Here is a 25,638-nt window from a genome sequence, read left to right as displayed (position 1 = left end):
TCCAGTCATGCATCAATAACATATTCATTGTAGGAAGAGCGGTCATTTTCTCAAAAATAACCTACAGTCTGAAGAACACCACACAACACACTGGGCTTTTTCCATGCTGTAAAAATGTTACTTTAACTCTAACGCTGAGATAGAGGGATGCAGGTATACTACAGTGTTTAATTCACAGGAGTGGCAGGAAAATTCACAGTAAACCCCAACATATGCAGGGAAATTCAGTGATAGGAAGAGTAACCAAATAAAGTGGATAAGACAGAACCAGAGGAGAAACAGTGAGGAAGTCTTTTGCTCAAGAGCTTTTAGGCCATTTTGAGAGTTGGGGGGGGGGGGGGGGAAAGAGAGTGGAAGGAAGAGGCAGATTATGAGAAGACAGTGAAAAACTAAGACTCCAATGAAGCTAGGGAAAAGAGGCTGCAAACTGAAGTGGGTGAAAGAACAAGATGCAAAGGGATGTAAGGAAGAAAGAGGCTGGATAAGAATTTAAAGGGCAGGAGAGAAGGATGCCAAGGGGGTTGGGGTAAGGGCTAGAGGCTGTATTGAGGAAGGAGGGCAAGGGTGGATGCAAAGAAAATAATAGATTCAGCAGGGGCAAAAAAGTGTCAGGGGAAATCAGACAGAGTTCAAGTGTTATGGGTGATTATACGCAATTCAAAAAGCCAAATAACTGAAGAAAAATTATGGGCGCAAGATAGATATTTCGGCTGGAAAACTTTTTTAAAAAATTGGATTGAATAAAACAATGTTTTAATTTATATTTTTCATTGTAACAAAGAAAATGATCTATAGTAATCAAATTTATAAAATTAAAATAAGCAGACAGAAATTCCCTTAGTTTCCTGTCACTGGTAGTACCTGATTTTTCATGGCTATCTCCCATCATGTCCATTGTACAGTACTTGGCGAAGTAATTTATGGTACAATTACACTCAATAATATATGGCAGTTTTATTCCAGTCTCCTTCCTTAGGAAATTCAGTATTATAAATTGAAATAGGTACATCTAGTAGTGTGATTGAACATTAGCGCTGTAAATAACTGCAAATAACATTGAACCACTGCCATAATAATTTTATTCCATAAGGAGATGACTCTGGATTATATCAGTTAGATATTTTGGGAATGCAAGACAGGTCCATTTGCTTCATTGATAGATTTACCAAGTGCTCCACTAAAGTGGATTTAATGATCTGATTTGATAAATCAGACCAAATCAAGTTCTGAATCATTGTTTGTAACAGTGCTCAAGTATAATGCTTGCAGCACTGTGCTTATTCCATTACATAAGTGGGTTCCCATTTCATTTACTTATCGATTGCATGTTTATTAGATATTTTGAACGGAAGAAAGATGCAGTACTCACATTTGGTACTGTGCAAAAGTCCTCTACCCTGGATTTCAAACCCGAGTTTGATGGGAAAGATTTAACTTTTCTCTGACAATTTGTAACCCTGCATCCTGATGAAATGCTGCACTGCTGGCAAACTGTGTGTCTGGGTTTGTTCAATTCAACCCTGTGCACATGGGAAAGCAGGGGATTAAAATTATCTAACAGATGGAACATAACTAGACTCTGCTCCTTCACACAGCTGTTGACTTTAATAAAGGTAAAATACAACAGATGTTGGAAATCTGAAATAAAAACAGAAGTTGCTGGAGAAACTTAGCACATTAAGTAGCATCAGTAGAAAAAGGAAAAGAAAGTTAAAATTTCAAATCCAAGTCATGGTTCAAGTCTCCTCTTCAGAACACAAGAGTTTTGGATTCAAAACATTAACTCTATGTCTCTCTCCATAGAGGCCGCCAAACCTATTGAATCTCTTCAGCATTTCCCGTTTTAATTTTTGACTTTAACTTGGATATCTGCTCTGACTCAAAATGGCACTCTCACCTCCAGGCCCAAAGGCTATGGGTTCTTGTTCCAATCCCAAAAGTTGACTGTAATCTAATAATAGTTGGTACACTAGGAATAAGTGCTGTATTATCACCGGCTACATCAACCCAAAGTCCAATCTGCTCCCTCAACTGAATCAGGCTTGAACTTCAACTTGCGAAAAATGGGGTTTCCGGTTTCCTACTCTATAATAGAGAAACATCTACTGCAAAATGCTGTGAAATGTCCGGAGATTGAATAACATATTTTTACAATGCAGACTTTTTCTTCCTTTTTGGTGCTCCAAGTAGGTCACGGTGGCTCAGTGGTTAGCACTGCTGCCTCACAGCACCAGGGACCTGGGTTCAATTCCAGCCTCAGGCGACTGCCTGTGTGGAATTTGCACGTTCTGTGTTTCTGAATTGTGGGTGGAAACCCATGCAAAGATGTGCAGGTCAGGTGAATTGGCCATGAGAAATTGCCCATAGTGTTAGGTGCATTAGTCAGAGGCAAATGGATCTGGGTGGGTTACTCTTCAAAGAGTTGGTGTGGGCTTGTTGGGCCAAATAGCCTGTTTCCACATTGTAAAGAATCTAATCTAATCTAGGTCAGACGGACACCAAAAAGAAAGCAGTGGGTGCTTTGTTAGATGTGCTGACCGGGCTTCAATCTTGTGACAAGCTTTTTTTTTAAAAAGAACAGATGCGGGAGCCAAAGCAAGAGAAGAAGGAAGCCTTGCTAGACTGTACAAACATTTGATGAAACCACACCTGATGCATGTAAATAATTCCTCTGAAAAGAGGAAATATTTGCCGCAGAGAGTGCAATCAAAGTTCACCATATTGATTCCTGAGATGAAAAGATTGTCTGAATAGGAGATAATGAGGAGAATGGGTTTATAATCTCTGTAAATCTTTTTAAAATATATGAAGCTCTTGGACAACTTGACAGGATTGATGCTAAAAAAAAACATTTCCACTGGATGGGGGATCTATAAGATAAAGTCTCATCCTCAGGTTAAAAGGTCAGTTTTTTAGCATTCTAATTGAAGGGAGGATGGGCGGGGGTCTGTGGAATTCTGCAACCGAGGGCCATGGACACAAAGCTGGTGAGTGCATTTTTGAAAGCCAAAAGAACAATGGGATACATGATTAGGGAAGGAAAGTGAAGTTGGCAAAAAAATCCATCAATTCCTATTCACAATTCTTCAGAGCAGTCTGTCACAGAAAGCAACAAGACCTGGTAAAAAGTCAAATTCAGCCAATAAATGGTAAGTAACATCTGTACCAAGAGAAAGCAGAGGACTGCAGATGCTGGAGATCAGAGCTGAAAATGGTGTTGCTGGAAAAGCGTAGCAAGGTCAGGCAGCATCCCAGGAGCAGCAGAATCGTCATTTCGGGCATAAGCCCTTCTTCAGGAATGAGGGGGGTGTGCCAAGCAGGCTAAGATAAAAGGTAGGGAGGAGGGACTTGGGGAGGGGCATTGGGAATACGATAGGTGGAAGGAGGTTAAGGTGAGGGTGATAGGCCGGAGAGGTCGGGAAGAAGATTGCAGGTCAAGAAGGGGGTGCTGACTCCTCCTTCCCCTTCCTAGACCTCTTCATTTCTATCTCGGGCGACCGACTCAACACGGACATTCACTATAAACTGACCAACTCCCAAAGCTACCTAGATTACACCTCCTCCCACCCTGCCCCCTTTAAAAATGCCATCCCATATTCTCAATTCCTTCGCCTCCGCCGCATCTGCTCCCAGGAGGACCAATTCCAATACTAAACAACCCAGATGGCCTCTTTTTTCAAAGACCGCAATTTCCCCTCAGACGTGGTTGACAATGCTCTCTACCGCAACTCCTCCACTTCCTGCTCCTCCGCCCTTGAACCCTGCCCCTCCAATCGCCACCAGGACCGAACCCCACTGGTCCTCATCTACCACCCCACCAACCTCCAGATACATTGTATCATCCTTCATCATTTCCGCCACCTCCAAACAGACCCCACCAAGGATAGATTTCCTTTCCCTCCCCTCCCCTATCAGCGTTCCGGAAAGACCACTCCCTCCACGACTCCCTCGTCAGGTCCACACCCCCCACCAACCCAACCTCCACTCCCAGCACCTTCCCCTGCAACCGCAAGAAATGCAAAACTTGCACCCACACCTCCCCCCTCACTTCACTCCAAGGCCCCAAGGGATCCTTCCATATCCGTCACAAATTCACCTGCATCTCCATGCATCTCATTTACTGCATCCGCTGCACCCGATGTGGCCTCCTCTACATTGGCAGACAGGCCGCCTACTTGTGGAATGTTTCAGAGAAAACCTCTGGGACACCCGCACCAACCAACCCAACCGACCTGTGGCTGAACACTAACTCCCCTTCCCATTCCGCTAAGGACATGCAGGTCCTTGGCCTCCTCCATCGCCACACCATAGCAACACGACGCCTGGAGAAAGAGCGCCTCATCTTCTGCCTAGGAACTCTCCAACCACAAAGGGATGAATGCAGATTTGTCCAGCTACCTCACTTCCCCTCCCCCCACCTTATCCCAGTCCCAACCCTCAGACTCAGCACTGCCTTCTTGACCTGCATTCCCAACATCTCTGTCCCACCCCCTCTCTGGCCTATCACTCTCACCTTAACCTCCTTCCACCTATCGCATTCCCAACGCCCCTCCCCCAAGTCCCTCCTCCTGACCTTTTATCTTAGCCTGCTTGGCACACCCTCCTCATTCCTGAAGAAGGGCTTGTGTCCGAAACGTCGAATCTTCTGCTCCTTGGATACTGCCTGACCTACTGCGCTTTTCCAACAACACATTTTTCAGCCCTTATCTGGTTTGGCCTACATCTGACTCCAGGCCCACAGCAATGCCTCTTAATGGTCCTCTGGGAATTTAGAGATTAGAAATAAATGCTGGCCTAGCTCGATGCTGTGAAGCCAATGAATGAATGAAAGAAAAATTCTCTAATGCAATTAGGGATGTTTAATAAATACTGACCTGATTAGAAATGTTCACAACCCAAGAACAAAAACTGAAGTGGTGAAGAAGGAAGTTATTGTCTTGATAGCGGTGGTCATTATTAATATTTGGCCGAGTTGAGTGCTAATGGCAGGACACTTTACTCAGAAAGAGAAATTACTGGAGAAACTCACATCTGGTCACATTTGAGAAAAGAAAGCAGAGTTAACACTTCAGAACTAGCAGTATCTAGGAAAAGGTGGCACATACACTGAAGGCAGAGGATGGGGGAGGAAGGATGCGTAGAGCAGTGATGGTGGGGTGGGTGGAGAGTTGGAGCTCAGAGAGACAGAAAGACAAGAGGCAGACAAAGGGGCAGATTATATGGAGTCTGGGGTGGAGAAAAGCTGCTAATGGAGACCGCAAGAGGGTGAAAGGAGCCCATATCATGACTGGACTACAGGGTCTCCAAACAGAAAACGAGATCCATTCTTCAAGCCTGTGCTGAGCCATGCTAGATCACTGAAGCAGACCCAAATCATTGCGTTCAAGCCTCCGGCAGCAAGGGCCATTATACTCTAGGGATGCTTGTCCACATCATGTGCTCTCACAACAACCCATGCAAATCCACCCTCCCATGGTTTCTCATCACCATCTGCCGCAGACATACACAAACCCTCCTGCCACCATCACCTCTCAGGTCTCCCCTCTGCTCCTTGTTGTGAAAGCCACAAACAATAGCTCCTTCCCACATTAATCTGATCCTGGACTATGGGGCTTAGAATCTCGGGACAGTTTGCAATCTCAGTCCTGACCATTATGGGAAGGGGATTACAAAACTGCCAAGAGCACTCAAGGATTTCCCTCCAGGTGAGGGGCCAAAGTCCTCCTCATTAATACTCTCTGGAACTTTAAATAGCTCTGGTGTGGCAGTGATTATGCAAGAATATATTCTCTACTGAATCTTTGGGTGATGAGGTAGGAAACCCCACTATCCAAAAAAAATCTTCACCGTATTCCAAAAGTTGTGATTCTGAGGAAGGTACTAAAAAAGTTTCTTTAGCCAGATTTAAAATACAAAATATCTGATTGATTTAATTTTCACTAATTCCCCAGATATTCATTCTCTTTCTAGAAGGCGAACATTCACTTTGCTTACTCTTTACCTTTTTAAATATCTACAGAAATTTTACATTTGTTTTATATTTTTAGCTAGCTTTCCCTCCTGCTTTATTTTCTCCTTTTTAAAAAAAAGGACATTATGTTTGCTGTTTTCTTTGATATTCTGCCCAATCTTCTAACCTGTCACTAACCTTAGTGCCACGTTTGCGAAGTCCTACATAGTTGCTTTCAATCTTTAGCCTCCTTAAGTAGCCACAGATGATACTTCTGATCCCTACAGTCTCTCACTGGAACGTACCTCCACTAAGTGATAGGAAATACTTCATTGAATATCCACCATTGACGCTCCACTGACCTTACTTAAGCTAATTTCCAAACTCGTTTTAACCAGCTCTGACCTAATATCCTCAAACAGTAGACAGTCTGGACAGAAAGCCTGGTATTACACAGTCACTCGCGGTAATTGTAATTGTAGTTCCTGTTTGTATTGTATTCATCTCAGAAGAACTGATTTTAGTACATACTATGATGTAGCCTGAGAGTTTTGAGTCAAGCATTGGCTTTTTGACATTGCAGTGCAGTTGCTTAACTTTGAAAATCAGGCTACAGTCATGCTTTATATGGGGAGTACTACACATTCGTCATCAGGGACACTTAGGATATTAGCTGAAATATTCAGTGGAGTGAGGCAGCGTGAAGAGACATCAGCTAGAGTGACTGAAATATGCTACAGCTCATTTTGAGTTTCCATGCAATGCTACCCAGCCTCAAATCAGTGACCTTTTTTAAGAAACATGCACGTGGTGTTATTTGTAAAGTCAAATCAGAGTTGATTAGGGATAACAGCTCATGTGGCTTCACTTTCCTGATGCAATGAAATGAACGGAAAATATGAATCGAGACTGGACTTTCACAATATCGCTGATGAAGAACAAGCTGCAAATAATTAATTAGAAATAGGAAAAATAAAGAGAACTAAAACTATACTTTAACCTGACCAATATTAGCAGTCTTTATAGGTAGGAACATACAAGCATATAAATCAGGAACAGGAGTAAGCCATTCTATCCTTGTTCTGCCATTTGATGGGATTATGCTTATCTGATTGTAATCTCTTGGTAGCTTTAAAAAGAGGTAATAACATAAGAGCTGTTGGCATAAAAAAAAGACAGAGACCAGTTTTTGACGAGGTGAATTCTTATTCAATATCACAATCGAGAACAAGATGATATTTCAGCATATTATTCCAGCATGTTCATTATTATTCATTCTATAGTTAGGTTGCCAAAATTGGCTATGCAATATTCCAAGCAAATTTTCTGAAATGGGCTCTGCACATCAGCAACATATGGTCAACGGTCTTGTGACATTGAAAACTTGTATCAGTGCTCCGACCAAACTGCTGCCAGCAAACTTTGAGCTAGCTAATACTGATCTATTATGGGAGCTCAAAGTACAATATCTAACCCTTTTCTAAAAATAAATAAGCTGCGCAGTTAGCTTCCTATGACAAACTATCTGCAAACACACTCTTCAGCTTGAGTCATTTGTTAATGATATACTGTGTGGTCACTTAATGCTCATACAAGATCATACAATTTTTCTGGAAGTTGGATTTTGACACTTCTGTGGTATGCGTCGGCACCAGGTGATTTTGATAAAAAAAACTTTTAAAACATTTTTATTGTGGGATGTGGGTGTCATTGGCTGGCCAACATTTATTGCCTGTTCCTAGTTACCCTTGAGAAGGTGGTGGTGAGCTGACTTCTTCAACCGCTGCAGTCCCATAATTGTGGGTTGATCCACAATGCCACTAGGGAAGGAATTCCAGGATTTTGACCCAGCGACAGTGAAGCAACAGTGATATATTTCCAAGTCAGAATGTTGAGTGGCTGAGAGGAAAACTTGAAGGTAGCAGCATTCCTTATCGTTCTGGATGGAAGTGCTCATGAGTTTGGAAGCTGCCATCTGAAAATCGTTGGTGAATTTCTACAGTTCATTTTGTAGATAGTACACATTACTGCTACTGGGAGGGAGTGGACGCTTGTGTAAGTAGTGCCAAACAAGCAAGCTGCTTGACCCTGGATGGTGTCAAGCTTCTTGAGTGTTGCTGGGGCTGCAACATCCAGACAAGGGGGGAATATTCCATCAGACTTCTAACTTGTGAGTTGTAAATGGTGAACAGGCTTTAGGGAGTCAGGAGATGTGTTACACACTACAGTATTCCTAGCCTGACCTGCTCTTGTAGCCAATGTGTTTATGTGGTGAATCCAGTTGAGTTTCTGGTCAATGATAACCCCCAGGATGTTGATAATGGGACATTCAGTGATGGGAACACCATTGAATGCCAAGGGGCAGTAGTTAGATTGTCTCTTATTGGTGATGGTCATAACCTGGCATTTGTATTGTCAACTTGATTAAATTGGTTGAAATGTGAGCTTATGCAATTATGTAGCAAAAGCTGGGAGGCAGATTATTACTGAATAGATCTGGGTGTCTTTGAGCACCAGTCACTGAAAAGTATGCAAGTGCAGCAGACAGTGAAGACAACAAATGGCATTTCACAGCAAAAAAGATCTGAGTACAGGAAAAAGGAGGTCTTACTGTAATTATACAGAGCCTTGTTGAGACAATAGCTGGAGCACTGTGTACAGTTTTGGTCTCTTTATGAGGAAGGATGTTCTCAGCATGAATGGAATGCAACAGAAGTTTACTGGACAGATTCCTGGGATGGCAGAACTGACATACGAACAAAAATTAAATCAGAGAGATCACAATTATTGGAGTTGGCTGGGGTGGTCTCTCTCTCTCACACACACACACACACACACACACACACACACACACACACACACAAATATGCAACATTTTAACTGAACTAGATAGAGTAAATGCAGAAAGGATGTTCCTAATGACAGAGTCGTCCAGAATGAGAGTGCAGAGTTTAAGGATAGGATAGGCCATTTAGGACTATGATGAGGGGAAATATCTTCATCCAGAGAATGGCCAGCCTGTGGAATTCTCTGCCATAGAAAGCGCTGAGGCCAAAACACTGAACACTTACAAGGAGTTAGATGTAGTTCTTAGGGCTAAGGGGAGCAAAGGGTATGGGGATAAAGCAGGAACAACAGCCCTCAGTCAGATGATTATCCATTACTTAAATGGCCCATTCCTGCTTCTATGTTTCTAGATTTCGAAGTGCCAGCTTGTAACTGAACTGCGAATCAAGCAATCAGTAGGGAATCGGACCTTCAAGCCTTCCAGTAAGGGGCCTACATGTGACTCCAGACCTACAACAATGTATTTGACTCTTAAATGCCCTCTGGGCAATTAGGGACAAACACATAGTGGCCTAGGTCGCAACACAGAATCTTTGATTGAATAAAAAATATTTTTAATAAAGACTGTAAAGAGACAGAAAGATTCTAACTCAACGAATGTCCAACTGACCAACTCCTGATTTCAGGATTGTTGCAACTAACAAAGTAATATCATCAAAACAAAATTAAAATCTGACATAAAATCACCTCATTTCTCCAATGGATTTGTCTCAGATTCACTGACTTCAAACCTTTTTCAAGCATCTTTCACATGTTCCAGAAAAAAAAATCCTGTTTATTTCAGAATAATAATCCAAAAGTCAGACAGCACTGAAGATGGTCTTCGGCCCACTAAGTCTCTGCCAAACTATCTAGACTAATCCCAGTTTCCAGGACTCAGCCCATAGAATCTTGACATCTTGAATATTTATCCATACACATTATAAAGATGGCAAGGTTTTCTGCCTCTCCAACCTTCCCACACAATGCATAACAGATTCCCCACAAACCATTGAGTGAAAAATATTTTCCTCAAATCCCCTCAAAACCTCCTGCCATTAATCTTGAAATTATGCATTTTCATTACAGACCCTTCAATTAAGGGGAATAGCTTCTTCCAACCCACTCTAACCATGTCCCTCGTAATATTATGCTTCTCAATCAGGAGCCCCTCAGCCTACTCTGCTTCACAAACAACCCACACCTGTCCAGCCTCTCTTCATACCAAAAATGCTCCATCACAGACAACATCTTGGTGAATCTCCTCCACACCACTTCATCTGCAGTCACATGTTTCCTATAGTGTGGTGACCAGAACTATACACACTACTTCAGCGATGGTTTAATCTTTGCATAGCTCCAACATTACCCTCTTACTCTTATAATCCATGCCAGAACTGATAAAGGCTAGTGTCCTGTATTAATGTGTCACGTCATCTTCAGGGATCTGTGGGAATTATTCTCTGCCCTCCGACGGGAACTGTGCAAAGTCTTCAAGAAATGATGGTGACCCACAAATCCTTCTAATTTCAAATAATTTTTAAAAATGGATAACATTTGCCCATCTCTGGAACTTGTCCCATTCTTTTGTGAAAGACTAAGAGAATATGCGTTCACTGGGTGGTGTAATAATCTGCTCAATGTGCACAATACATCCGTATGAGGTTTCACAGAGTTAGGAAGCTATTTTCAGAGACTATCACAGTTGAACCCAAATTAGTCCATATCCAGGTACTTCAGTCAGGAGTTGCTAGATAGGGATCAAAAGTAGGAAATTCCGTCAATTCTCCCTCTTCTTCATCTAGGAAGAATGTTTTCCACCAATATACCAGATCTGCATTAGGATGTTGATTAGAAAGCTGAGGACAGACGAGATCAAATCTGCAACTAATCCTTCTTACGCAATTAAAATGTTTACTGAATAAAATTGTTGAACGTTAAGGAGAGCTACTCTTGGAATTTTCAATATGATCTACACTAATACACCAAAACACAAGGACCGGTGCACAGATCTATCATTCAACCCTCGCGTCACATTCAAAAACAAGCTAATAGTTCCAGTGCTCTTTGCTATGCAACAACTAATGGGGATGAATACTTGACTTATTAGGCAGTGGAGTACTGCAGAATATCATTCTAGTGGATGGTCTGTATTAATAACATTAATAATCAATGATCTAATTTCAAGCAAACAAGTAACTTCATACCACAAAATGTTTTACACAAAACCATTACCAGAAGATTGCCAAGACCTAAGCTTTGAACAGCAGAAACAAATAGCAAATGTTAATGTTTCTAGCCAAGTTTGCAGACAAAGACAGTGTTTACCCGACATTAATTCTTATACTGACAGTCCACTCTCAAACTACAGTGGCTGAAGTCAATTGTAATTTCCTTCTGACAGTATTTGGCAAGATTTATAATTCAATAAGAAATGGGAACAAAATGAACTCATTTCAATCAGAGTTATCTATGTGGAATGCAGGAGTGAAAACATGGAAAACTATTCAACTCATTCCACTACCTGCTTGGTGCTGAATTATTGAATGCAAACTCAAATGAGAATAGGTCAGTCCAGTTATTTGACAAGTAACCAAAAATAAGAAACGACCAGACAAGAATCTCAGTTTTGATGACTAACTCGTTTGCTTCTGTTGCAATATTCACAGCCAAGGGCACTGTCTGTCTCACTGCTGATGGTGTGTCAAACAAAATAGGCTGATAAACACACCAATAACTCAACATTAGGACAATTTACCCAGAGGCCAGAGTAGTCTGTGGAAGTCTAGTAATAACCCTTCAACCTTCAAGGTAGTGATTTATGACAATAAACTAGGTGTGGGGTAACAGCAAGACTTAACTACACAGACAGGATGTTCCCTTACATTGCACATAAATAAAAAGGTCCCCAGCTCATATACTGCATGAGAAATTAATAAGAATGCTACAACTAAATGTTGAGATTATGTAGGTTGTGAATTAATTATTGGTCAGAAAGCACTGGAAAGGAACCAAGCAGGATGCTTACCTTTTGGTTTCTTCATCTGAGGTAAGCTGCTGATTGTAGTTGCCTGAATTATTTCAACGACAATTTGATACCTGTTTGAGAGAGAGAACATTTTGAATTAGAGTCATAAGGTCATACAGCACGGAGACAGACCCTTTGGTCCAACAAGTCCATGCTGACCAGGATCCATAAACTCCCCCATTTGCCAGTGTTCGGCCCATATCCCTCTAAACCTTTCCTATTCACATAACCATCTAGATGCCTTTTAAAGACAGCTCATTCCATACAAGCACCACCCCCTGCATGAAATAGTTGCCCCTCAGGTCCCTTTTAAATCTTTCCCACATCAATAATGCACTCTTTAATTAAAGTATTATTGTATTTATCCATGTTTCAGGATTGCATTTAGACTCACTTTCTACTCCTCCTTGCACTGAAATTAAACTCAAGTTCATTTTCCAATCAATCAGTCTGTACATACAGATTGCTGTCTTGCATTTCGTACTGCAATCTTTGTTCTCTTATTCTGGCCCTCCACGTATCGTGCACTTCAACTGCTGGTACAATCTTCAGCCATTATCTCTCCACTCACATTCCCACCGTTAAAAGCTTACTCAACAAAGCCTAACAACAAATGCTACAGGAAGGACAGAAAGAGAGGCAAGAGATGAGGGGGAATGGTGTTTTTGATAAGGGATAGCATTACAGCTATGCTGAAGGAGGATATTCCCGGAAATACATCCGGAGAAGTTATTTGGGTGGATGCAGAAATAAGAAAGGGATGATCACCTTATTGGGATTGTATTTATAGACCCCCCCTCTCACCATAGACCTATGCCCTCTTGTTCTGGACTCCCCGACCCCAGGGAAAAGACTTTGTCTATTTATCCTATCCATGTCCCTCATAATTCTGTAAACCTCTATAAGGTCACCCCTCAGCCTTCTCCAGGGAAAACAGCTCCAGCCTGTTCAGACTCTCCCTGTAGCTCAAATCCTCCAACCCTGGCAACATCCTTGTAAATCTTTTCTGAACTATTTCAAGTTTCACAACATCTTTCCGATAGGAAGGAGACCAGAATTGCATGCAATATTCCAACAGTGGCCTAACCAATGTCCTGTACAGCTGCAACATGACCTCCCAACTCCGGTACTCAATACTCTGACCAATAAAGGAAAGTATACCAAACACCTCCTTCACTATCCTATCTACCTGCGACTCCACGTTCAAGAAGCTATGAACCTGTACTCCAAGGTCTCTTTGTTCAGCAACACTCCCTCAGACCTTACCATTAATTGTATAAGTCCTGCTAAGATGTGCTTTCCCAAAATGCAGCACCTCACATTTATCTGAATTAAACTCCATCTGCCACTTCTCAGCCCATTGGCCCATCTGGTCCGGATCCTGTTGTAATCGGAGGTAACACTCTTTGCTGTCCACTACACCTCCAATTTTGGTGTCATCTGCAAACTTACTAACTGTACCTTTTATGCTCGCATCCAAATCATTTATGGAAATGACAAAAGGTAGAGGGCCCAGCACCGATCCTTGTAGCACTCCACTGGTCACAGGCCTCCAGTCTGAAAAACAACCCTCCACCACCACCCTCTGTCTTCTACCTTTGAGCCAGTTCTGTATCCAAATGGCTGGTTCTCCCTGTATTCCATGAGATCTAACCTTGCTAAACGGTCGCCCATGGGGAAAATTGTCGAATGCCTTACTGAAGTCCATATAAATCACATGGTGGGCGGCACGGTGGCACAGTGGTTAGCACTGCTGCCTCACAGCGCCTGTAGACCCGGGTTCAATTCCCGACTCAGGCGACTGACTGTGTGGAGTTTGCACGTTCTCCCCGTGTCTGCGTGGGTTTCCTCCGGGTGCTCCGGTTTCCTCCCACAGTCCAAAGATGTGCGGGTTAGGTGAATTGGCCAAGCTAAATTGCCCGTAGTGTTAGGTAAGGGGTAAATGTAGGGGTATGGGTGGGTTGCGCTTCGGCGGGTCGGTGTGGACTTGTTGGGCCGAAGGGCCTGTTTCCACACTGTAAGTCTAATCTAAAAAAAAAACCACTCTGCCCTCATCAATCTCCTTTGTTACTACATCAAAAAACTCAAGTAAGTTTGTGAGACATGATTTCCCACGCACAAAGCCATGTTGACTATCCCAAATCAGTCCTTGCCTTTCCAAATAAATGTACAACCTGTCCCTCAGGATTCCCTCCAACAACATGCCCACCGAGGTCAGGCTCACTGGTCTACCGTTCCCTGGCTTGTCTTTACCACCCTTCTTAAACAGTGGCACCACGTTTGCCAACCTCCAGTCTTCTGGCACCTCACCTGTGACTATCGATGATACAAATAGCTCAGCAAGAGGCCCAGCAATCACTTCTCTAGCTTCCCAGAGTTCTTGGGTATGAATCACTTGGTTTTTGAACAAAAACCGCGTAAAGATCAGTGAGAGTGTGTTTCTGTGTTCTCAAAGTAGGATACTGCATCGGCTGCAGCAGGAATACTTGGGTAGATTCCAATCATGCAACATTCTGTTGAATAAAGGAACCTCTCATTTATATTTTCAGTTCCATATGTTCAACTGTGAGGAAGACTCCATTTATGCAATCAGATTTTTCAAAAAGCCACATCCATTTTACAATTAAGTTGGGGAGGGAAGAAATGTTCCTGAGTCACTGTCCAGTCATGTTAGCTCATCTGCTCTTGTAAAAGGATCACACCAGGTTTTCTAATATTATTTAGTCTCAGTCAATCCAATACACTGGGACAAAGACCCAGGAAAGTAACTCCTCCTCAGCTATATTTCATCTTGGTGGTCAGTTGCAACGTAACTCCTCAAACAAGGAAAAAGACAAGTGGCACATCACATTTGTATCATGAAAACATCAGATAATGACCATCTCCAGCAAGGCAGAATCTAAAGCATCTCCCCTTAACTTTCATGTCTTTATCATCATTGATGTCTGACCAGCGGTAACCTGAGATTACTGCTAATCACAAACTGAAGTTCTCCAACTATATAAACACATCAGCTACACATGCCCCTAGCATGCCAGCCTCCATCTTCACTGAACCAGTAGCTCAGCAATAACAGCAGAATGAAGGATCTGGCAAACCATGGGGTTCAGATTACATTGGAGTTCAGCTGTTACTGACAGTCCACGATGCCTCGTGGATGCCCAGTTTTAAGTTGCCAGATCTGCTTGAAGACTGTCCCATTTAGCACATTGATAGCGGCACACAACACGGATGAAAGGCATTCTTAATCTCAAGGAGGGACTTCGTCTCCACAAGGATTGTGGGGTGGTCTCCCCTATTGATACTATCATGGACAGCTACAACTGCTGCAGCAACTCCAAAGCACTGTAAGCATGAGGTCAAGTATATTTTTCCCTTCTTTTTGGTTCCCTCACTGCAGGCCCTATTTAGCAGGTATGTCCTACAGATCTCAAACAGCTTGATCAGCTGTGATGCTGTCAAGCCACTGATGGTGGACATTACAATTCCACATCCAAAATACATTCTACATCCCTGTTAATCGCAATTATCCCTGCAAATGGCATTCAACATGGAACAATATTGATTCATCAGCTCAGGAATATCCGTGCATGGCAATCAGGACCTTGTGCCCAAGACTTCACGGCATATTTGACCTGGTGCCACAAAACTACGTAAGACCATAAGACATAGGAGTGAAAGTAAGGCCATTTGGCCTATCGAGTCCACTCCGCCATTCAATCACGGCTGATGGGCATTTCAACTCCACTTACCAGCGTTCTTCCCGTAGCCCTTAATTCCTCGAGACAACAAGAATCTATCAATCTCGGCCTTGAAGACATTTAGTGTCCCGGCCTCCACAGCACTTCGTAGCAATGAATTCCACAAGCCCACCACCCTCTGGCTGAAGAAATGTCTCTGCATTTCTGTTCTGAATTGACCCCCTCTAATTCTAAAGGCTGTGTCGACGGGTCCTAGTCTCCTCGCCTAACGGAAACAATTTCCTAGCGTCCACCCTTTCCAAGCCATGTATTATCTTGTACGTCTCTATTAAGTCTCCCCTTAATCTTCTAAACTCCAATGAATACAGTGCCAGGATCCTCAGCCGTTCCTCATATGTTAGACCTACCATTCCAGGGATCATCCGTGTGAATCTCCACTGGACACGTTCCAGTGCCAGTATGTCCTTCCTGAAGTGTGGGGACCAAAACTGGACACAGTACTCCAAATGGGGCCTAACCAGAGATTTATAAAGTCTCAGTAGCACATCTCTGCTTTTATATTCCAACCCTCTTGAGATAAGTGACAACATTGCATTCACTTTCTTAATCACGGACTCAACCTGCATGTTTACCTTTAGAGAATCCTCGACTAGCACTCCCAGATCCCTTTGTACTTTGGTTTTACTAATTTTCTCACCACTTAGAAAGTAGTCTATGCTTTTATTCTTTTTGCCAAAGTGCAAGACCTCGCATTTGCTCACGTTGAATTCCATCAGCCATTTCCTGGACCACTCTCCCAAACTGTCTACACCCTTCTGTAGCCTCCCCACTTCCTCAGTACTACCTGCCTGTCCACCTAACTTCGTATCATCTGCAAACATCACTAGAATGCCTCCAGTCCCTTCATCCAGATCATTAATATATAATGTGAACAGCTGCGGCCCCAACACTGAACCCTGCAGGACACCGCTCGTCACCGGCTGCCATTCCGAAAAAGAACCTTTTATCCCAACTCTCTGCCTTCTGTCAGACAGCCAATCCTCAATCCATACCAGTAGCTCACCTCGAACACCATGGGCCCTCACCTTGCTCAGCAGCATCCCATGTGGCACCTTATCAAAGGCCTTTTGAAAGTCTAGATAGACCACATCCACTGGGTTTCCCTGGTCTAACCTACTTGTCACCTCTTCAAAGAATTCCAACAGGTTTGTCAGGCATGACCTCCCCTTACTAAATCCATGTTGACTTGTTCTAATCAGACTCTGCTCTAAGAATTTAGAAACCTCATCCTTAATGATGGATTCTAGAATTTTACCAACAACCGAGGTTAGGCTAATTGGCCTATAATTTTCCATCTTTTGTCTTGATCCTTTCTTGAACAAGGGGGTTACAACAGCCATCTTCCAATCAGCCGGGACCTTTCCTGACTCCAGTGACTCTTGAAAGATCTCAACCAATGCCTCCGCTATTTCCTCAGCCACCTCTCTCAGAACTCTAGGGTGTATCCCATTGGGGCCAGGAGATTTATCAATTTTAAGACTTTTTAACTTTTCTAGCACTCTCTCTTTTGTAATGGCAACCATACTCAACTCAGCCCCCTGACTCCCTTTAATTTTTGGGATACTCATGTCTTCCACTGTGAAAACTGACGCAAAGTACTTGTAAAGTTCTCCTGCTATTTCCTGATCTCCCATCACTAGGCTTCCTGCATCAGTTTGAAGTGGCCCAAAGTATACTTTTGCCTGTCGTTTGTTTCTCATGCACTGAAAGAAACTTTTACTATCATTTCTAATATTACTGGCTAGCCTACCTTCATATTTGATCCTCTCCTTTCTTATTACTCTATTTGTTATCCTCAGTTTGTTTTTGTAGCCGTCCCAATCTTGTGATTTCCCACTGTTCTTGGCCACTTCTTCCTGACTGCACCCCACTGTGCTGCCAACTCTGCCAGGCCTGTCCTGCCAGTGGAACAAGATATATCCAGGGATGGTAATGGTGGTGTCTGGAATGTTGTAAAAGGTATTATTCCATTAGCATAACTATTTCATGCTTGACTACTGTGAAACACACCTTTCCTAATTTAGGCATTAACTGCCAGATGCTAGCAAGGAAGACTTTGCAGGGTCAACAGGGTTGTTCTTACCATTGGCATTTCCGGTAGTTAGGTCAATGCAGGTTGTCATTCTGGTTTCATTTCTTTTCTGAGACTGTCTACTGATATAGTTACACGGAAGTGGTTTGCTAGAGCATTTTAGAGAGCAGTTAAGAGTGAACTACATTGCTAGCGTTTTGAATCAGGAGTAGGCCAGGCCAGCTGAGGACACCAGTATCTTTCCTAAATGACATTGGTGAAGCAAGCAAGTGACAATGGTTTCAATGTCATCATTAGACTCTCAATTCCAATCTTTGTCCCCACTAATTTTAATTCGAACCCAGGTCCCCAGAACCAAACTAGATTTCTTCTACTCGTGAGATAACATCACTAGGCCATCGTCTCCCCACATCATGATGAAGTTGCAAACTTAGAATGATGTTCAAAACCAAGATGTCACATTAGTTTCAAACCACTGTTGAACAAAGTGCGCTGAAAGGTATTATACTGGAGTAAGTTACTACTCATTGGCTGTGCAATATATTTAGCTACCCACTTTCGAGAAATGTTTTCACAAATGCAAGATCCTTCCTTGCAACCCATACATCAAAAATCTGTCTCATAAGACATTTAAACAGAGGAATGGTAACTATTTAATTTATTCAAGATGTCTCATTCAACGTTCAACTGCTTGTTCAATTGTTCCAAACTTTTTGATCCAATTATCTTTTCAGGCAACTACTCTTGAAGTTAACTATTCTTGTGTTCAGTGAATTTCCTGAATTCAGTGTTGAATACATTATAGATTAACTTATTCTATTCTACAAACATGTCTATCTCACAAATGTCTGACATTTGCCTTTTTTCTAGGTTTTTCTAATTTGTGCACAAAAAGTCCTTTACCACTAAGGTCAGTTTCATGAACCTCTTTCACATTGCACATCGTGAGCACACTGGAACATGGTATTAAAGCTATAGCCTCACCTGAGCACAAAGCAACCATTTTATGGAGATTCCTGAAGAAGGGCTCATGCCTGAAACGTCGATTCCCCTGCTCCTTCGATGCTGCCTGGCCAGCTGGGCTTTTCCAGCAACACATTTTCAGCTCCTTATGGAGAGCTCAGACTTGTATTCTGATAATTAGGCAAACTGCATTCTGCTTTTGTCTCTTGTTAATTATTGCAATGACTAGTTATGGTCGATAATTGTTAACCACAACTCCCACATATCCTTTAGACTCACTTCTTCAACATTACAAGTTGAAAATTACTGTAAATCTGACCAACTTGCACTCCTTTTATGAAACCAAGTTATTTATGTACACTGGAACATGGTACCATTCTGCATCAACCTACCTTCTATAGCAGCATTTAAATGGTTAATTTTACTGAAGGATGGTACGACACGATGGTGAACCCCGCTGCTAATTAAACCAAACACTCAAAAGCTCACCTTATCTCATAACCTGTTAAAGTATGAGTGACAGAGAACTCCCAAATTCCACTATTCAAAAGAAAAAAAAAGATATCAATTTATTATTTAATTCGAAGTGAACACAGAACAATAAAGTGCAGAATAGGCCCTTCGGCCCTCAGCGTTGCACCGGCCTGTGAACTAATCTAAGCCTGTCCCCCTACATTATCCCATCACCATCCATATAAACACTAAACAACAACTATTTACAATTCTAAGCCTCCTTTCTCTTAAATGCAGGTTATCCTACTTCGAATTCCATAACAATGCACTGATCTAATAAAAGCCTCGATTAAAATTACATCAATTTAACATCAAAACCACCCAATGGCGGTCATTATCTGCGTCTATCTTCTTTCAGCTGAACATCTCCCTGAGTCATCATCTTCGCTCCAAAAGGTACCTTTGATAGAGAGACTTTTGCTCACAATCACTCTGACGATGGCAATTGACCATCCTCTCGCTAACTCTCAAAATGCCGGCTTTTTTATACTCTAAGCATTGGATCATCGCATTGGTTCAATGTTGGCAAAAACAATAAATTTCTAATTCAATTGGGTTTTAGTATCTTGGGGCATAATTTAAACTGAGTAGTTAAATTCAAACTGTTGTGAAAATAGCAATCAAGACTCAGGTCTTGGTTTCACAGCCAAATGTTACAAATTTTCAAGTTACCAGTACACTCAGACTGCTAATCAGTCACATGACAGGTGCCTGCAAGCTCTCACTGCAAAAACAACTTTCACGCTCTCTTAAAAAGGTACAGTACACACCTTCAACTTCATAACAACGATTTATGGTAGTTCAAGCACTCTATCATGCTGCTTCCCTCCATCTTACAGGAAAGCCTGGCCCACAAAGGAATGTCAAATAGAGATTATTTGTCAAGCACAATTCTCACTTCAGAGATTTGCGAGTTGTTTTTCTTTTCAATATACATCCTTCTACCAAAGTATATTCATAATGATCAATGTCATTTGTGTACAACAGGGAAATGGAAATATTGCTTGCCTTAGGTAATTTATTCAACCTTTCTCTAAAATCCCACATTAGCATGTACCTCATTTAGTCAAACCTCCCCCAACCTGACATACAAATGGTGACTTTCAGTCCTCTTAACTTATAATTTCTTGGTTGTTACTAGGGAGTTTTTGCTTTTGAGTTCTACAAACCTGTTCCTAAGTGATGTCAAAATTAAATTCAAGTACGTTTCACAAGATGGTTAATGTGGTAACAAAGTCTTCTATAGCCATTATGCTATAAATGTATGTGTGTTCAAGACTTATTAGTTTTATTTGGTTTTATTTCCATTTCAGGGATGCAATTACATAAAATGTGAGTTTACTTCAAGAATAAAAAGCATATGTCTTTCTACACTCCAACCATCTATTCCCCAACACAGAAAATAGGAAGGCCCAGAAAAATGTGCCACTGGCTTAGCAATATAAAACATTTTAAAGACACCCTTCATAGAGGCGACACAGTGGCTCAGTGGTTAGCACTGCCGCCTCACAGCACCAGGGTCCCAGATTCGATTCCAGCCTCGGGAGACTGTATGGAGTTTGCACATTCTCCCCTTGTCTGCACGGGTTTCCTCCGGATGCTCCGGTTTCCTCCCACAGTCCAAAGATGTGCAGGTCAGGTGAATTGTCTATAGAATTTAGAGGGGGGTGGGTTACTCTTCGGAGCGTCGGGGTGGACTTGTTGGGCCAAAGGACCTGTTTCCACACTGTGGGGAATCTAATCTAATGGACACACGCAAAAATTAACATGGCACAAATACAATTACAACAAGAAAGCATTTCCCAATCAATTCTTGTATTTGTTAAATGACTCAAAAAAAACAGTTGCAGTTCCCAATTCACTAAAGTAGAAAGTATTTTATTTTGAAACCTCGATTACCATTTCAGCCTTAAGATGTACAACAGCCTTTTGGTCGTTTTGATAATCTTGTTGTGCTGACCTTGACACTTGGAATGCCGCAATTCAGCAGAAAAACAAGGAATTATGTTACTTAATAATCAATTTATGCTGAAAAGAACTACAAAACAAAGGAAGATTGCTCCTTTCATATCTATGATCCACAGCAACATGTTCTTAAAAAGGGTAGAAAAGGGGGGTGATGGGCCAGTTTACTAATCCTGACAGGAGGATTAAAATGAACAGTCTGCGTCTGGCAATTTCTGAATTCATTTTTCTCAAAAAAACCGTATTGCTGACATATCAGAAGGACATTCAGTCCAAAAACAATAGCTTTCATTTTAGATCTGCACGTCAATAGAAACTCAAAATTGGCAGCCGTAACATTGTACCCTACACTCTATTCTGTTACCCTGTTCCACTTCTATACTACGATCTGCACCCAAAGCATGTAAGACAACACTTTTCACTGTACCTCAATACATGTGACAGTAATAAATCAAAAGCAGACTATAAATCATGGTAATGGTTTTTCAATCCACCCATCATTGTAAGTCACTGTGTTCTGTATTTAAAACATTTTTATTTTTCTCTATCTTGAAATATCATCAGTCTCAACTCAGTGGAATTGTTATTAACAGAGATCGTTCCAGCATGATATAGAGTGCTTCTGGGTTTGGTACAATGATACAGAATAAGATAGATTTATGACAATAACAATTTAGAAGATCTATACCTCCAGTAAGCTAGCACGGTAAGGAAGGACGAGTAGCATCTGGAGCAACTCTATAAGTGAGTATACACTTTGGGGAATTTGGAGGCAATGTGGCATGTTGGTGCAGAGGGGAAGAGGAACTGGCCAAAGTTAATTGGCAGGAAAAAGAGTAGCCAAGAGGATGGTGGTGCAGCAACGGCTAAAGATAATGAATGTGATGGTTTTAGAACATTTTGGTTGTGATTAAAGTTATTTGGATTTCTGGGGGTAATTCAGGAAGCACAGCTCCCAAAGAAGCAGCAGCAATAGTATGGTGAGGGGGAGGCAACCATGGACAGCCAGGAAGTCAAAACTGCATAAAAGCAAAAGCATACATGTAGTCAAGTTAGTGGAAAGTCAGAGGATTGGGAAGCCTTTAAAAACCAGCCAAGGAAATACCAGCAGCATACTAGAATTTCAAGAGCATCAGGGGGCAGAGGGGAGTGTGGTGGCCAGCACTAAGGGGAAGGTGCTGGGGAAACTAAAGGTCTTAAGGTCAATAAATCATCTGGATCAGATGGCCTGCATTCCAGAGTTCTGAAGAAGATAACTGAGGAAATTGTAGAAGCATTGATGGTCATATTTCAGGAATCACTGGAGTCAGGAAGGTTCCCAATGGACTGGAAAATGGTTAATGTAACACCCAATTTGAGAAGCGAAGGAGGCAGAAGGAGGAAAACTACAGGCCAGCAACCCTGACCTCAGTTGTTGGTAAGATTTGCAAGTCCATTGTTAAGGATGAGTCTGCAGAGTTTTGGAAATACATGGTAAAATAGGGCTTAGTCAGCATGGCTTCATCAAGGGGAGGTTAAGCCTGAAACGTCTGTTGGAATTCTTTGAGATAGTAACGACCAAGTTAGACAAAGGAGAATGTGCAAACTCCACAGAGACGGGTCCCCAAGGATTGCATCGAACCTGTGAGGCAACAGTGCTAATCATTGGGCCATCATGCCACCACTTTACAGAAGAAAAGAGTTTTGTGTTCTACAGGAAGAACACCAAGATATCTCAGAGGTTTCCAAAAGACTTCAACACCAGAAGTAAGAGTTCCCAACAATTTATCATTATAGACTCAAAAACATTTCATCACACAGCAGCAAAATCACGTAACCATCACTTCATTGAACCAACATGGATGAAGTGCCCAGCAGCCAAACTGTGAAATTCAAAGATTTCAAAATAAATCTAGTGGAAAAAATACTCGACATTAAAAAAACCAAAATAACCATGGTACTGGCCTGCATGGCTGATAGACAAAATTAAAGCCAATGATAATTTTGAAACGTGAAGCCATGCTGAAAATCAAATTTGCTGGAAGAGATTTTATGCATATCCATGCCAACTTAGACAAAAATGGAGTTAATTAATGGATTGACAATAGGTGGAACAAACATCCCTGGGGCCTAGAAAAATCCAATTCAATAGATGAAGATGATGATGAAGATTTGTGTGGAGGAATAACCAGCAAAAGCACCAAATCTAATCCAGGGCAGGATCATTACAATGGTACTGTAAACAAAAATGACTCAGTAAATTTCATGAACTCTCTGCATCGGATGCTTTAGACAATGAATTTGATGGTTTTAAAACACTTCGGTTGTGATTAATGTTATTTGGTCATTTAATTCACTAATGTGGCATGGTTTATTTAAAATGAATTATGAACTTTATTCACATTTCAAAATGACAACCCACAGCAGCAGTTGACATACTATTTTTGATGGATAAGTTGACCCCTATTTTGGAACAACACTTGGAAGCTTCAAAAGGTTGGCTTATACATCACAACAGCTGAATTAAGTGGCAACACAACAACAGCTAACTAGTTAGCAACTTCTACTGGTCAACACTGGTGTAGAGCAGGAAGTGATTCCGAATGAAGGAACATCATGAAATGAATAATAAATGTCACACTTTTAATAACTGAACTAGACCTTATCATTCATGTTTTGGTGCTAAAGCTAATTGGACTACATTAATTGATATGACTTGCACCTGATTATCAGTGTTTGATTCTCAGACATGGAAAGAGTAAACCGACAGCTTACATTAAACTACAATACTTCAATCTTTGGAATGGTGTTAATGAGAAAAGCAATTTAAATAGATGCAAATATGACACAAGAGGGTCAATAATCAACAAAAACTGACAGTATGAAAGTTTCAATAACGCTAATAATGGCAAAGACTAGCACATTATGTCGTAACAGTGGCTTGAATGAGTTCAAAGCACTAATTTAATCAAGAAATTTCAACATCACCAGAGCTCAAGTCCTTTATGAATGCCAGGTGAACATGATTACATTTTTGCTTCCAACATAATACGAAGGATTATTTGCACTTTTATCTAGTTCTAAAAACATATTTAAAGAGAAACTGCTTTCAGGGAGAAAATGTATGGCAAAATTGCATTGAAAGAGCAGGATCAAGAGAAACTGCATTCTATTTCATTGCAGTGATATTTCACCTAAGTCAAGTCATGATTTGATGACACTATTTCCTTCACCACCAGGTTAGTTTTTAAAACAAATGAGAAAATGAATTCTGACCCCATTCCTACAAATGTAATACTTCTGTGAAACTGCTTGATGGCAGCTGCCACAGTGAATCAGCACGAGAGAACAAAGGAGAACACAGAAAGGCATTCATTGCACAGTTACTTATCGATTCCTCACAAATCACAGAATATTGAGATGTAAACTGAACACTTTGATCAAACCCATCAATTGCATGACTTTGCTCCCTGTTTTTGATCATAAATTTCATATTCATCAGGCCCACTGCTGGAAGCTCTCAGCAAAAAAACAAAGCAGAAAATAAATCCACTTACACTGGCTCTTGGCACTCTGTACATCTTCCCAATGTGTCACATCCAGGAATATAGCTCCCACCTTATATAATACAAAAGGTAGCTGGACGGAGAAACACATTAGAAGGAAAAGAAAACACTTGTTTGTAGAATATGTGCATCGCTGGCAAGGCCAACATTTGTTGCCCAGAAGACAGTTGAGAGTCATGTTGGGTCTAGAGTCACATGTAGGTCAGATCAGGTGAGGATGGCAGATTTCCCTCACTAAAAAAGATATTCATGACCCAAATGGGTTTTTAAAAGAGTTATATGGTCATTAGGCCATATCTTGCTGATTGCAGTTTTTATTTAACACTGACTTCAAATTTCATCATCTGCCATAGCAGACTTCAAACCCAAGTCCCTAGAATGCAGGGCTCTGTTTCAGGATTCTAGTCCAGTGACATTATTGTCTACCAATGTGGGCTGTCTTGTAGCCATTTAATGTTTAGCATGCCATCAATTGCCTAAGTGCAAGTCTTCAACCCTATCAGGGGAGGGGCTTTCACTTTAGTGGGGTGCCACCAGTTCTGTATTCCAAACAACACCAGGTTCGAGAAGTGGCTGCTGTTGGGACGAAGCCAAGCTCCAACGAAGAGACAGTAATGGAGGCCACACTGAAAACAAATCCAGTTTCAACCAATTTCATTCACCTCACGTGATATCTAATGTTAAAGGCATTGCACGGCTCTAGACCCTGACAACATTCCAATAATAGTGCTGAAGACTTGTGCTCCAGAACTATCCACATCCCGAGCAAAGCTATTCCAATATAGCTTATAACAGTGGCAATCTAAAAGTGTGGAACATACACAATAAGTGGCACCAATCCAACCTGGTCACTACTATCCCACCTGTCTACTCTCAATCATCAGCAAAGTCATGGAAGGGATCATCAACAGTTCTATCAAGCAGCACTTGTAAAGGAATAAGTTGCTTACTGTTCAGTTTAAGTTCTAGCAGGGCCACTGAACTCTTGATCGCATTAAAGCCTAATTCCAACATTTTAGCCGTAGTAAAACTGGAACTCATGAGAACTGGAGAAA

The 25,638-nt window shown here is 41.6% G+C and overlaps 1 protein-coding gene across 1 annotated transcript in view; it reads right to left on the bottom strand.

Moving 5' to 3' along the window:
* The window catches only part of snx25 (sorting nexin 25), a 235,333-nt gene that overhangs the window by 95,543 nt on the left and 114,152 nt on the right, over window positions 1-25,638 (bottom strand). Inside the window, exon 7 of the mRNA XM_060835382.1 lies at window positions 11,805-11,875. Within this exon, the coding sequence (XP_060691365.1) occupies window positions 11,805-11,875 (71 nt within the window). The remainder of the gene's footprint in view (window positions 1-11,804; window positions 11,876-25,638) is intronic.

Source organism: Hemiscyllium ocellatum, chromosome 2, assembly GCF_020745735.1.
Source record: "Hemiscyllium ocellatum isolate sHemOce1 chromosome 2, sHemOce1.pat.X.cur, whole genome shotgun sequence".
Classification (NCBI taxonomy): domain Eukaryota; kingdom Metazoa; phylum Chordata; class Chondrichthyes; order Orectolobiformes; family Hemiscylliidae; genus Hemiscyllium; species Hemiscyllium ocellatum.
This window is presented reverse-complemented; position numbering and strand designations above follow the sequence as displayed.